This window comes from Helobdella robusta (genome assembly GCF_000326865.2).
Source record: "Helobdella robusta unplaced genomic scaffold HELROscaffold_10, whole genome shotgun sequence".
Classification (NCBI taxonomy): Eukaryota; Metazoa; Annelida; class Clitellata; order Rhynchobdellida; family Glossiphoniidae; genus Helobdella; species Helobdella robusta.
In genome coordinates, this window is record NW_008703571.1 from 4,306,479 (window position 1) to 4,322,497 (window position 16,019).

Here is a 16,019-nt window from a genome sequence, read left to right on the forward strand (position 1 = left end):
TATCGCTCTTGATTTCTCAAAAGCCTTTGATAGTCTGTCACTCGCTACTCACTTGCTACTAATCTTGTCTCTCTTACACTACCTAATAACATCTATAATCTTTTAATTGCCTTTCTACTTGATAGAAAAAACTCTACATATTTTAAAACACTCTAAACACTCTACAACTTTAGCAATCGACTCCAGTGTCGTTCCAGGTTCTGTTGTTGGTCGCTCTGCTTTCATCATCAACGCTTTCACCCTACAGCCACAGTCTCACTTGAACAGAATCACAAAACACGCAGACGACACATACCTCATTACTCCTTCGTTAAACGCACCATACAAACTGAGCTTGACTGACTTCTCACCTGGTTCAAGCAGTGCAATCTTTCACTTAATTTAAATAAGTTATTCAAACTAATCATTCAAATTATTCACAGAAATGTATATCTAGAACATCCTTCAATAGCCTTCACTTACCAGCTCAAAATTCTAAGCATCACTTTCAACTCAACGCCAAACATTACTCCCCACATCAATCATATCATCAAGAAAGACCTACAGACACGGCACGCACTCCAAACATTACGTTAAACTATTCGACATTACTCAGTCAGTCATAATTTCCCACTTAAAATCTGCTGCTCTGACGTGGTAAGCCACCCAGCAACAATTACATCAATACAATCACTCATCAATTAGACTAATTCAACCATTTAAAAAATTAGACTAAATTATTTACCATCGCCATATCCACCCATCACTCAAATCTTCAACACATTCGACGCCTGCCTTTTAAAGAAAATAAGCTTTAATTGTCATGATGTCATCCACCCTTTGTTGCGTCGCCCAACCTACGCCAACGCAAGCACAATTATACAGTTACGCCATACTCGACGTATCAAGATAAAACGTTTATTCAAAGACACCTCAAATCAATCAGCAAGCAGCCGACCTCCAATCGCTCATCCTTATAATTTATATAAATTACTCTTAACATGCATTTCTTTTAATTTTTAATTTTGTTTTTTGTTTTGTTTTTCATTTTATTATTCTTTTTTTTACTCATGTGACACTCACCTTCCAGCTTTACTTGCGATACTCTACAATCTATAATTATTTATTATCAAACAACAACAACAACACACGTTTAGACGACATTTTCCCCGAGATCGGGGTTGCCGTTATAATTATTTATTATCAGTTATTTTTAATGATTATAATTATTTATTATCAGTTATTTATTTATTTCACTTATTTATTATATTCAATTTATTGACACATTCACAATATTTTATAATCATTCACGTCTTATTTTACTAACTTTATACACAATATTTTATAATTGTAATTTGCCATTTTACCTACCGCCTCATTACCTTAGTCATTATTAGCCTTTTTTTATTGTTTTTTTTATTGTTTTTTTTAAATTTGATTTTATTACCCATCTAGTTATTTTTTTATAGTTCTTATCTTATTACAGCAAGTACATACCTACATAATCTTCTTGGTTTAAGGCGGCCTTAAATACGACCATGTGGTAAGCCAATTCTTTTTGCTCTTCACTGGCTTCTGGTTTATCAAAGAGTTATTTTCGAGATATGTTTAACTGTTTTTAAGAAAGTTGCCCCTAAATATTTAACTGACAGAGACATGGGATAATTTTATTTGAGTTTTAAAAAACATTTTGTTGAGGATATTTGTAAAACTTACGTCTTAAGTGATTTATAGTAAATAATTTGCATTGGTCAAAGACTTGGTAGCAACATTTAAAAATAGATGTGAGCTTATTTATGGTTGTGTTATATTGTTACATTGTGTTATCTGAGTGTCGGTGTCAGATGAAAAATATCCGACTCCGACCCCGACGTTGATAAATTGGGGCTTTTTTACTTAAAACATTTAACATTTTTTCTATTTATTTTGCCTATTAATTTTTTCATACAATCTTTACTTTTACTTTTTAAAGATACTATTCAGAAGTACAAAAAAGAAAATCAAAATTTAGTAAATTGTGAAAGCAAAAGTTTAGAATCGGAAAAACAGCAAATTGGTGGCCATAAATTTAAGACTGTTCACCATAATTTTTTCAACGAATTTAGTGAAACAACAATATCAACACCGTTATCCAATGCAATTAACCAACAACATTATCAGCAAATAACGTCGTTTGTTAGTATGACATCCCAAGTTCCACCAACAAATACAGGGTCATCAATAACTATAAGTGATGAGTTTTATTTAAAGTCTGCTACATTTATACCGCCTAAAACATTAGTAAAGAATTGTTCTATGGGAAACTCTATTGAAAACAAAGGAATTATAGGTAAACTAAATTTGTTGATGATTTTATTTAAGTTCATCTGTTCATTTTTTTACCCTCACTCTTTCCTCTTTATAATTTCCGCAACAAACCGGATATAAATTATGATTTATTTTTATTATAATTTATTAATGATAAATTTTAAAATATAATGTGTAGCGTAACCAATTTTAAAACCGACCATTTTATAAACTCCATTCCAAAATCTAAATTCCGCCCCCAAGCGTAACGGCTCCTTGTGCCTTTTTATTTTGTTTGTTGAATGATAACGCTGGTAATTATAGCTATCCATGATCATATAGAGAATATTTGAATAAATGTAGTTTACCCAAGAGAGTGCTAACGAATCATGAAATACTGTGATCTCGAATTTTATATATAATTTTGGAAATTCGTTGTCTGGATGGTGGGAAAGTGAAGTGAGATAAATTTTTTAAAAGATCTGAACTAAAGAAATTGGGGTTCAGTTTATATAAATTTGCTTTTAAATTTTTTATTTTACTAGGTTGCTCAGAGTGTAATTTTTTTGTCAACATATCTTCCTCATATACGTCGGTTAAGGAATATGACAAAAATGCTGCTTATTGCTCTACTTGTTTATAAAGATACCAACCAACATCTGAATAGATTCAATTGAACTTTTTCACACAAGCCTTGCTATATCAGCTCTCAAAATATGTAAAGGTTATGCTGCAATAAATCTAAAGTTTGGTTTGAAAAAATACAATTAAATTCTCTATTACTTTCAAACAATCTTATTTTCTATCATCTTTTAAAAATGCTAAATCAATTCATTTTGTTATTTCTTTTTTGCACAGTCTCATCTTTTTTGCGATCACCATCGTGTACTAAATTTCTCAAAACGGGCCAGTTCTCAAATCTTCAGCTATTTTTATTTCAATTGTTTGCAGTTTCAATCAGTCAATCAACCAATCAATCAACCAATCAATCAGCCAATCAATCAATCAACCAACCAAACACGGGCTAAAAATAAAATCATGCCATGTCAAGAATTCTCTTAAGACTGAAATTTAATTTCTCATTTAAATCGAGCTTTTAAAATGTTTCTGTGTTGTAAAACTTTTTAAAGTTCCCACATAGTGTGTATATTTTTATTGATTAATCTTATAATTTTATATACACGAAGCTTTAAAAATTGCAGACTCAAGAAACAGCAGTAGCAATGCAAGGAAAAAATCTCCAACAGACAGTATTAACTATTCCAATTCTGATGATTCAAAAAGCATTCTTGATGAGAGTAATGAAATTTCAACGCCATTTTTATTTTCAATAATTTTATTGGTAAACTACTTTTAAAGCCCATGCGTATGCACAAAAATTAACCCAAACCTGTGAGGAGGTGCTGATTGAAGTAGCTCTTAAATTTGCATTTCAACATGATCCCGACCGCTTTGTTTTTGTTTGTGAAAATTCAATGACTATATTATGTATTTTTAACTTTAACTCTTATATATTTTTAGGCATAGTTTCAATGGAAAGCAAAGAAAAGCCACTGTGCATTAAGAAGATGAAACGTTCAAGTGAGAGAATGCATTCATAAGAGTTTTATTATTTTTATTGCAAAACATTTGTTTAACAATTTACTACTTAAAGATTGCTTACATTTCTTAAAAAGATTCCTTTAGTTTAATTTATTTTTAAGCTATAGAGCCTGATGACGTTGTTGCTACTGACACCACACACTTGCATCAAAAGAACAAAAGTTTTGATTCAGTTGAAATGAAAAAATATATGTTGAAAAAAAAAACTGAGATACGCAAAGAGCAACAAAGCAAAATGTTGTTAGAAAAAAGAAAAAAAGATGAAAAACAAGAAAAGCTGCTGAAACTGCAAATGTTGCAAAGAGAAATCAATTTTTCAGACAGAAACAAAAGAACGTCAAATCATGCTTGTAAAAGTGGTGATGCTACAAATGATATTGGTAGTAAACCAAACAACATAAATAATCTTGATGATGAAGTTGATAAGTTTAATTACGGTTCTGGAATTACGTACAGCGCTACTACATCAAATTTAATTGAAGATACGTTAAACAATTTAAAATCTCACGGATTGAACAATCAGCGGCAACCTAATCCTCAGAATAATGTTCCGGAGCAACAACACGTTCACATTCAACAGATTGTGCAACATCAACTAAAGATAGATCAACATCAGAAGAATAAAAAAATTTCACATCAGCAAAATATTATAAACGAGGTTTTATACTGTTCTTTCTTTGTTTGAAGTAATTTTTTAAAGTTGTGGTTAAATTTTAAAGTTTTTTTTAGTTTGATTGCACTTAATTTTATTTCAAAATTTAAATATTAATTTTTCAAATTTTTAATATGAATTATATTTCAGAAAACAGTAACAGACACATTGACAGCAGGCACAACATTGCCAACAACATTGCTGAGCAAGTTAGTTCTGTTTTACTCGCACCCGCATTATTTATAATCAGCTTCAATTTTTTTCTACTAACTAACTGATTGATTATTGTTTATTATCAGTGCCGCACATTTCCAAGCGGTTTCTTCGCTAGTGTCAACCTCCCCATCGACAGTAATAACACCAAAAGCTTCACGAACGAAACACTATGACCGACTTCTTTCATTAAAACAGTCTGCACTGTCTCTTTCAAACAACACTTCACAACTGACATCTCTCTTTCAAAGTTCGTTTATTGCTTTTATACTTTTAACCATCGACTGAAATTATGGCTACTACTTTGTTAATAACAAAACTGCAGCAGTCATGCTCTATGACTATTGTAAGATATAACTTTGTCATATTTTCACGCTTAAAATTGTAAAAAATATCAACATTCTTAAAATGTCAATATAAAATACAACTGTATGTTTTAACTTTGGTAATATAACCAATGACGACAAAAATCTGGTTTGAAATTCGGTATATTTCATAAATCACTGCATATATGTATGTATGTATGTATGTATGTATGTATATATATATATATATATACATATATATATATATATCCACTTGATAAAATTTTCATTGTCGGAGATTTTAACATTAATCTAATGGATAAAACCTCCAAAGATTTTCAAAATTTACTTTTGTCGCATTACTTCTTACCTTTGATTGATTTACCAACTAGGATAACTAATAACTCAATTTCACTAATAGATAATATATTTTTTAACTTAAATCAACAATGTTATAATGGAATAATAATATCAGACTTTTCAGATCATTATCCAATTTATACAGTTGTAGAAAATACAGGATTTGTCACTACAGATACTCTGACTTTGAAAAGGAACATAAATAAGAGAAACATTTCCCTAATTAAGGAAGCTCTATCTTCTGAAAAATGGGATTCAATAACGGATGAGAGTAACATTGACACCTGTTGCATGAATTTTTATAATCAATTAAATAGAATTCTTGATATTTACGCCCCATTGCAACCGCTGAAACGGATAAATAAAAAGCCATGGGTAAGTGATGAAATATTCAATTATCAAAGAAACAGAATAAACTCTATAAAAAGACAATTTCAACACCTACTACAGAGAATATAAATAAATATGAGCGATTCAGAAATAATTTTACATCATTTAAACGAAAGGAAGAAAAAATTTACTTTAGTCAAAGATTTAATGATGCAAAAAGCTGTTCAAAGAAAAAGTGGAGATAATAATGGTATAATGAATAAAAATCAACAGTTGAATGATATCAATAAAATAAAAGTCAACAATAACAACATAATCGATAATGCAGAAGAAATGTGTAACTGTTTCAATGAATATTTTATTAAAATTACTGAAAATTTGCTTGAAAATCAAACAGTTAATGAATCTTCAAAAATAAACAACTACATTTGTAAATCCATATACATTAACTCCACTGATGAACTTGAGGTATTAACAGTCGTCAAGAATCTTAGCAATAAAAAAAGCACCTCTGATGACTCATTAAGTAATTATCTCTTAAAACAAATCATCTCAGAAATTGTACATCCAATAACACATATATTCAATTTGTCCATCAGTCAAGGAATATTCCCAAAATGCTTCAAAACATCCAAGATAATACCTATTCATAAAAAAGGATCCAAGATGGAAATGAACAATTACAGACCAATATCCTTTCTCTCACCTATTTCTAAAGTACTGGAAAAAATTATATTTATCAGAATAACTTCATTCTTGAATATTAATAATTTATTAAATAAAAATCAATATGGATATAGAGCACAACATTCAACTGAACTAGCTGTACTACATTTAGTACAAAACATATTAAATAATCTGAATAAAAAAATCCTAACCATAGGTGTTTTCATAGACCTGTCCAAGGCATTTGATGTTATTAATCATGAGATATTAATAAAGAAATTATACTCCTATGGAATAAGAGGAATAGCACATACATGGTTCATAAGCTATCTGCAAAACAGAAATCAGTATGTGTCGATAAAAAATAAATCTTCAAATAAATTAAATGTAACTTCAGGAGTCTCGCAAGGATCAATCTTAGGCCCACTTCTATTTATAATTTTTATGAATGATTTTCATCTGGCTACTGATGCTCATCATCTTCTGTATGCAAATGATACTAACATTTTCTTCCCAACTAGCAATCCATCAAACGATGTAGAGATAATTTATAAAAGTTTAGATGATGTTTCAAATTGGTTCATCAATAATAAACTAATTGTAAATTTTTCTAAATGCAACTACATTCTATTCGGTCTAAAAAGATTGACTAACGCAATACCTAATTTAGATATAAAAATGAATAACCATAGCATCCCGCGTACATCCAGCACAAAATTTCTCGGAGTGATAATCAAGGACAACTTCTCGTGGGATATGCATATAGACTCGTTATCGAAAAAAATTAATAAAACCATAGGCGTAATTAATAAAATTAAAGTAAGATTGAATAAACCAATAATTATAGATTTGTATTATTCATTAATCTATCCACTTCTAATATACTGCAACATCATCTGGGGAAACAGCCCTGAAGTTCACTTGAAGCAAATTACCAGATGTCAAAATCGTTTCATCAAAATTCTATTAAATCTACATCCATATAGTCATGTCAGCTGTTATTATCCTGAACTGAAAATTTTAAACATAAAAAATTTGTATAATTATCATGTTTCTATCTTTGTGTTCAAGTTCCTACATTATCAACTACCAACATCTTTTAATGACTTCTTCGAATTCGGAAATGCTGTGCAGTCAAAGTTCACTCGACATTCTCCTCTGCTCTATACACCACCTGCAAGAATAACACTGCTTGGTGGAAGTTTAAAACATACCGGTCCCGGAATCTGGGAGAAACTTCCTGTTGATATAAAGACTACAAATTCCTTGCATTTGTTTAAAAACAAAATAAAGAAATATTTATTGAAAAAAAGTACAATTTTTATTTAATTAGAATCATGTAAATTGTGCATTATGTTAATTTTGTCATGAATTATAAATTTACTTAAAAATTGTGTTAGAATGAACAATTTGTGAACGGTGGCCTGCGACACTAGAATTTTGTTTTCTTTTAGCTTTGGTCTCCTAATCATTACTTAATTATTATTAATTTGGATTGATTGAATAAAATTTGATTGATTGATTGATATATACATATATATATATATATATATATATATATATATATATATATATATATATATATATGTTTGTTTTTGTTTATAAACTTATATTTTGTAGATATGGAGTTTTCTAGGCTAAAGAATCAAAATGTCAAATCTGGCTTAGAGTCATTTTTTGTAAATGAAAATTTGCGACAGAAATATTCATCAAAGAGTCTACAAAAATCCCATTATACAGCTTCTCAATCACAGCAATCAAATGTGCATAAACGTCTTCTTCGAACTTCAACAAACGAGAATTTTGTACAAGAAAAATCAACCCAGGAACAGCAATCACAATTGAATCATCTTCTTATCCACAAACACACACAACTTGTGAAAAACTCCGCTTTGCACAATAATAAAAATATTCAATCAGATCAACAATCAAATACAGGAACACAAAAACTTGAGTCAGACAAACATTCACAACAGAAGTCTTCAAATGAGCTTAAGATTGCAAAGGATTCAAAATTACAAACACAGAAATATGTTGATTGTGAAAACAATATTGATCCTCCGAAAAATGTATTATCAGTTAATTTACCAGAAGCAACAACTGCCACACTGTCATCGTCGTTGCCACCATCATCCCTGCCAGTTGTTCTCAAGCCTTCGTCAACAATACGCTCGTCATGTTCTGACAACAAATTAGCTGTTAGCGATAGAAATGTGAACAACCTATTGATGAAGAAAATTACTAATGGGCATGCAAATGAAGTTGGGAAACCACTTGATGCTGATGGAGATACAGTGCTTACAAATGAAAATGTACGTACCACAGAGATTTCAATGTTATTATTTTTTGCTATAATACATATTTTATTTATAAATAAAGTTTTCAATTTATTTTTCAAGATTGCAGGGCTCTTTAGCGGAGGAATGCTCAATTATTTCAGGTTCATTGATTTGATTTAATTAACCAATTAGTATTCATTTTTTCTCTTATACCAATTGAATACACATACGTAGGACCTATCTGAAAAGTTAAAAAATAATTTCCAAGTCAATTTTAATCAACATAATAATAACACTTTTTATAAATTTTTTTAAAACCCTGTTTTTTATTTAAACGCTCTAAATATGTATTTCATGTTAGCTTTATTAATAAATTTTCCCAAGATGAAAATTTTTAGTTTATTATTTTACACCACTTGCAAGAAGTTAAAAAAAAGTGTGCGGCCTGAAGTAATTTTTTGCAATATTTGCATCAATATAATGTTTGGTGTGAGCCGAAATTTTGATTGACCTTCCTTTTTTCATCATTTCGAATTACTCTTTATACCATATAAATATTAATATTTTTAGCTGCCGATAAACCATGGATGTCTTGACTACTGGATGGTTAGCTGATTGTGATTGCGCTGCGATACTTTTTTGGCCTGTATCTTTATTGGTCAGTAAATGAACTAGGCTCGTGGATATAATAAAAATTTTACGATCCAAGCTGCGTACATAATTTATCAATGTTCATTGTTCATCATCATCGTTTTAATGTCCGTACTTCCGCGCTTGCACGGGTTGGACGGTTTTCAAGGATGCCACTCCTCCATACACGCGGTCTTGTGCATCTTCCTTCTCAACTTCATCTTTCTCATGTCATCTGCCACACATTCCTTCCAAATTTGTCCTCCTCTCCCTCTACCCTTCTCCCCGTCAACTATCACATGTCTACATGCTGACACCCAGTCATCCTCCTCTCTCCGTTTCTCCGTTCCACATGTCCAAACTATCTCAATCTACCCTGTCTCACCCTATCACACACATTTAATATATTAAATCTTTTCGGAGTTCTTCACTCGTTTTCCTGTCCCTCAGTGTTACGCCACACATCCACCTAATCATCATTTTTTTGCCCTTTCCATACGCTGCTTATCTCCCACTTTCATGGCCCATGTCTCATTGCCATACACATCACACGTTGAACATACGTATTGTATATTTTTCCTTTTACCTTTAAAAAGCACCTCTTGCTGTCAGAATCGGAACTAGTTCTCGAAAATTAGCCAAAGCACACCACACTCTAGCTCCCGTACCCTTTCCCTCCACGCACTGCTTCAAATCCATCCACTCTAGCATCAACATTCAGATCACCGCATACTATCAAAATCTCATTTTCACCAAATCTTTTAGCACACCAAAAAAGGTATAAAACCCTTCTTTCTCTTCTACTGGCCTTCTTACTTGGGTGCATATACTGAAACAATATTCAGCAAGAATTTCCCAATAGCTTATCTCAACACCATCACACGCTCATTCACACGCCTTACCTCCACTACGCTATCTATCCACTTTTCCGCTATTAGTACACTCACACCTGCTATTCCGTTTTCGCATCCAACCCAGAAGTAAAGTTGCAAAGGTGCATTACTGTGCACACCTAACTCGTTCTAGGCTAGACGTAAACGCGGAAGAAGATCGGAAATTCTCACCCATTTGTAAACTCACGTATTTGTAGATTCAAGTCGACTCACTATTTTTTTATTCGGCAGAGTAACATACGGCTCAATCGACCAAAATGTGTTTCTATGAATCACCCAAAAAACACCTTAGTTTGCAATAATGTTTATTGGGATAGTAATTGCACTCAGTTGTTTTTTTAACTCGGGAAACTGATGAGTTTCATAAGGGAGTAGACGCGTCTAGCCTATAACAAGTTAGGTGTTCATAGTACTGCACCTTTGGTCGTGGTGAGAGAGTGTGTACTTTACGTACTTGTTCTGACCAACCAAAAAAATAAGAATAATGCGATAATAAATATCTTCTTTATTTTACTTCAATGATTATTATTAAGTTTTTTTCTTACTTAAATTGTAAATGAAGTTATTTTTATGATATCCTCTAACTTCTAAGTTTTATATTAACAGTTTTAATTCACAAATTATGAAATTTCAATTTCCATGTTTTGATATATATGAAGACAATGGGCATTCCGCACGTTCATTTTACATTCAGTATCTCAAATCTTTTAGGTTAAATATAGGGCGCCTATTTAAAGCTTGAAAAGTATAAAAAATTCTAATTTTTTCAAATTTTTGAATGTCCAAAATGTTACAAGAGACAGAGACGTTTGAAAAAAATCAAGAATCACGTCGATCAGCTAAGCCGTTTTCATTTTTATCGCGGTGTATCACATCTGTTTTGTGTATAGATTGTCGCTCATATGTGCTCTTATATGCGTTTCTATACAGTTTCTTGCAAATCATTTTACAGTGTACGCTGCATATATTTTGTAAAGCCATGGCATGGAAGTTTTCTTGAAATCTTTTCAAGCTTTATTTTGTTATTCGTTTTTGGCTATAAATGATTATTTGGCATAAACGGGATAAAAATATTACGCAGGATTCCCGATGACTTGAAACATTTGGATAACTTATCAATAAGTAAGTATTATTAAACTTTTTTAAAGATTATTTAAATTATAACTGTCAGTATAAAAGTCAGTATGAAAACTTAGATGACGATTTTGTTGAATATCATGAACAGCTGATGAAACGATAGATGATATTTCTATGACAACACTGACCGATGGAGATGTTGAATATTCATTAAGAGAAGTCTTTCCTTCTGAGGACTTGTGTAAGAAATTAAGGAAACAAGCTTCAAGTGGTGCACTGACGAACAACGCATCAAAAGCTAATGGTTACTAACTGCTTTCTCAATTATTATTTTATGATTTTTTTTTCTGTTTTGTTAGATAGGCATAATAAAGAATCATAACAGCGATAGGTTTTTGTTATTTTGTTACTAGCCTCGTAGAAAAGCTTAAGGTGTTTTATGGTAAATTATTTGATGGTTTCACAGATATTAATGCAAAAAGTTCTAGGAAACATTCCAAGTTATTTTTTGGAGCAGATGATTCCTTAAATGATTTCAACATTAGCATGGCGAAGTCCTATATATTTCAAGAGGAAGTTAGACAGGAATTGAAGGTTAGTTATTGATAAATCATTAAAGCTGAAAATTGATTAGATTTATGTTGCTAAATTTTCACGAATCATGTCGCATTTTTTTATTATACTTTAGCTATAATGTTTAATATTTATAGGAGATTTTAACTTAAAACACGTTAAATTCAGGAAAATATTGCTTCCTTATATTCTTATAGAGGTGAATAGGTTAAATGTAACCGTTGAAAAATAGCGGTCGAATCCCATTAATTGAAATGACTGTTTTTCTGTGTTTAACCTCATGTTCAGACTTCTATGAAGAAAGTGAAAGAAGAAGCACTTGCACTTGGTGGGAATGTGAAATCAAAGTCATCTTCTGTGTTATATCATGGACATCATCCATTAAGGACTCACCAGCAACCCAATTTACAACAACCACCCAACTTACAACTGCAACAGCCACCCTTATCATCATCAAGACAAGAACAACCGCCAACATCAACAACACAAGTTTTTAAAAAAACGTTTTCATCTATAAAGAAGGGAGCTGATGATGTGTACCCATCATATGTGAGTCAACTTACATAAATGAATATATATATATATATATATATATATATATTTACAATATTCTATAAATTCTACCGAATGTTTGGCGTTAATATGTTTGTAGTTCTTATTTTCGATTTTTCTCACTAAAGTTTTTTGGTGAACGTTTAGTTTATTAAAATTCAAAATAAACTTATTTTTCGAATTCATGCTGCAAATAAGGCCATATTTCGATTCCGAATGAATCATCATCAGTGCTCCTTGCTGTATATATAGGGAAATATTGACTTTGCCAAGATGAACTTTGACGTTGTAAAAATTAACTTTGGTGTTGTAAAATTGAACTTTGATGCGAATTAGGTGTCAGGTTTCTTTATTGGTCTTCTTTGGTCTCCTTTTCTTCATCGATAGCATCATATTCTTCTTTGTCACTATCTACGAGGCTAGTTTTTATTACTTCTTTGTTTTCGTTGTTGTTTAAGCGCCGGGTTGGAAGTGAGGTTGTCGAAAAATAAGTTTAATTTTAATTTTAATAAACTAAACGTTCACCAAAAAACTTTAGTGAGAAAAATCGAAAAAACGAACTACAAACATATTAACGCCAAACATTCGGTAGAATTTATAGAATATTGTAAAAATTATGGTCTATTACCAACATATATATAATATATATATTCATATATATATATATATATATCTATATTCATATATATATATATATAATGAGTTTATTTTATTAGTATCATTATTTGGTGTAACGTTCCTTTTTATGATTTGTTTGAGAACGACTTCGTCTATTTTATGTGCCGTTGACATGATTTCACTAATATAGGATTATGTCGTTGTTATTGTTGCTTTTGAACTATCTTGTTGTAATCTTTGTTCAACTCAGGACTACTTTATTAATTGTTGGACATTACAATTCGTCCTAAAGAATAACTGCACTCCTAAAGACGATTCTACTTTGAAGCGTAATCATGTAATATATGAATTTAAATTCTTTATTGACGGCTGTGTGCGTCAACAACATTCGTATGTTGGTCTTACGACCACTTCACTATCAAGATATCTGACAATGCATACACAAAGAGGAGCCACCAAATCTCACTTACAATCAACACATGCAACTCCAATAACCCGCCAAACTCTTGACAACAACACAAAAATAATTTATCAAAACACCAATACAATACATCTAAAAATTGCTGAAGCTGTCCTAATAGATATCAATTAACTCCAAACAAACATCCAACAAAGAATGGTAACATCATTATCAACTCGACGTCTTAATACTAACTTCAATAACAATGAAGAACAAAGAAATGACAAAAGCAAAGATGAAGAATACGACACCAACTAAATAACTCACTTTGCAAAAGAACTAACTTTTCTTTGTTTAAAGAAACTAATTAAACCAAATCAGCACTGAAGATGATTTATGAAAAATCGAAATAAGGCCTATCTGCATGATGAATTTGGATAAGTTTTATTAAATTTTCATGATGAACTTGGATAGTAATTATATTTTCAATAAATTGAACAATTTCCAGAAAATTCAAGTAAGGAAAATTGAAAAGATTGAAAAGACAAACTTTTTTTTTCTTTTTTTTTTCCAAATTTATTTGACAAAAAAGTCAGGAGATCAAAAAAGTAACAAAAGTACTTGCGAAGACCACCCATGACTAAAATCAAACGAAAAATTACAATAATAGACATTAGTAAAAAAAAAATACATCCATAAAATTAGTTAAATACATTTAGCAACCACGTTAATAGACAAATGCATTGCATAAAAAAAGTAAAAAAAGTACTGTATCACACAACAAATGAAGGTCATACATAAACACAGTCAATTAGCACGCCCATGTGTCATCACAGCGTCTTTTGCACATAGCTTAAATCTCTTCAAAGACAGATGTGTTTGACCATCCATGGCCAAATCATTCCATAATTTTGGACCCCTTATTATCCAGCTACGTTGGTAGGTGGAAGTTTTAAATTTTTTTAACAACAATTGACCACGTTGCCTGGTAGTTGTCCAACAAATTTAACTGCTCATAATCTTTATTAATAAGTATTTTATAAATAAATACCAGCAGAATAAAATTATGTAATTGTTCTGTTCTAAGAATTTGATGGTTACGAAACACGTCATCAGTATGATCGCGAAAGTTCAAAGAAAAAATTATTTGCATAAAACGTTCTTGCATCACTAAAACTTTATTAATCCAATATTTACTGGCGGATCCCCAAAACACATTTCCATATAACAAATGTGGATAAAAAAAATAATAAAGTAAGATCATTGACTTGACATTCAACCTGTCTCTCACTCTAAACAGAATCCCAACCGCACGGTACAGCCTATGGACGATCATGTCGATGTGCTCATTCCATTTCAGATCACTTTGTATAACAATTCCCAAAAATTTTACCGAATGAACCCGTGGAAGAGATATGCCCTGGATAATCAGCTCCTAGCCACTCAGGGGCACCTTGTTCGTCTTTATTGAGGGACCAAAGATGACATAACAAGACTTGGATATGTTCACTGTCAGTTGGACAAAAACCAATCATAAATCACACTAAGCTGGCTATTCATCTCCGTGAATAAGTCCAGCAGGCTTATTGATTAACTTTAAATTGATTAATGCCAACAATTTAATAAAATCATATATATATATATATATATATATATATATATATATATATATATATGTATATTTTGGTAACAGACTGTTGTTAACGCAACATTTCAAAAATTCAACACTACTTTCAACATTGTTCAACTTTTTTATATTTTTTTAAATTTATTAATGTCATGTTCTCTGACATTAATAAATTAAAAAAAAATATTAAAAAGTTGAACAATGTTGAAAGTAGTGTTGAATATATATATACATATATATATATATATATATATATATATATATATATATATATATAGGTTAGGGTGGCCGTACAAGCTCGTTTGAACTTCTGTGTCTCCATGCTTTTTGCTGAATAAATTGAATTGAATATTATACTATACATCATTTGAGCTATCAATTTTCTTTATACTCTGCACGTTTTGTAATGAGTTCCACTGCTCTAACCAAATTTTTGTATTGTTTATGGACTGACGATGGTTTTATGAATAATGTTTTGTTCCAATGTTTCGTTAGTAGAAGTTTTAGATTTCAGGATTTGACCAAAGTGGAGAAGCTGAGCATCAACATGTGCACAGATTCATCGAGCTTTTCAACATGGTTTCGTTTGTTTATGAAAATTATTGCAATGATTTTTGAGTTTTGTGATACTGAGCTTTAATGGAAGTGTTTGAACTCAATGTCGTTTGACTAGATGGGCTAAATAAACAAACATGGTAACATTTGAATATCATACAAACGAATATACAACGGCAAGTCTGAGGCTAGTGTGCTGTGTGATATTCAAAACTGATAACATTGAAAATTTCAATAATAATGATTGCGATAATAACGACGATTTCATTGTGGTCAGAAATAAAAAACTTCTGAAGCTTCAAATATTCTCTCATAAGAAATTATGTTATTGATTTGAAACTTTCTGTTAACTCAAAAATAACTGCTAGTAAAAGTTCCAATGCAAAAAGTATTTTGTGTGGGCAATGTGAGAAGGTATGTTA

The 16,019-nt window shown here is 30.9% G+C and overlaps 1 protein-coding gene across 1 annotated transcript; it reads left to right on the forward strand.

Annotated features, from left to right (window-relative positions):
• Positions 1–8,053: 8,053 nt before the first annotated feature.
• On the forward strand, positions 8,054–12,412 carry HELRODRAFT_190065 (hypothetical protein; the record flags this gene model as incomplete). Its single annotated transcript, XM_009012101.1, has 6 exons — positions 8,054–8,705; positions 8,793–8,833; positions 11,277–11,317; positions 11,421–11,576; positions 11,739–11,866; positions 12,134–12,412. The coding sequence occupies exons 1-6, from the start codon at positions 8,622–8,624 to the stop codon at positions 12,410–12,412; spliced, it is 729 nt and encodes a 242-aa protein (XP_009010349.1). The 5' UTR covers positions 8,054–8,621.
• Positions 12,413–16,019: the final 3,607 nt, after the last annotated feature.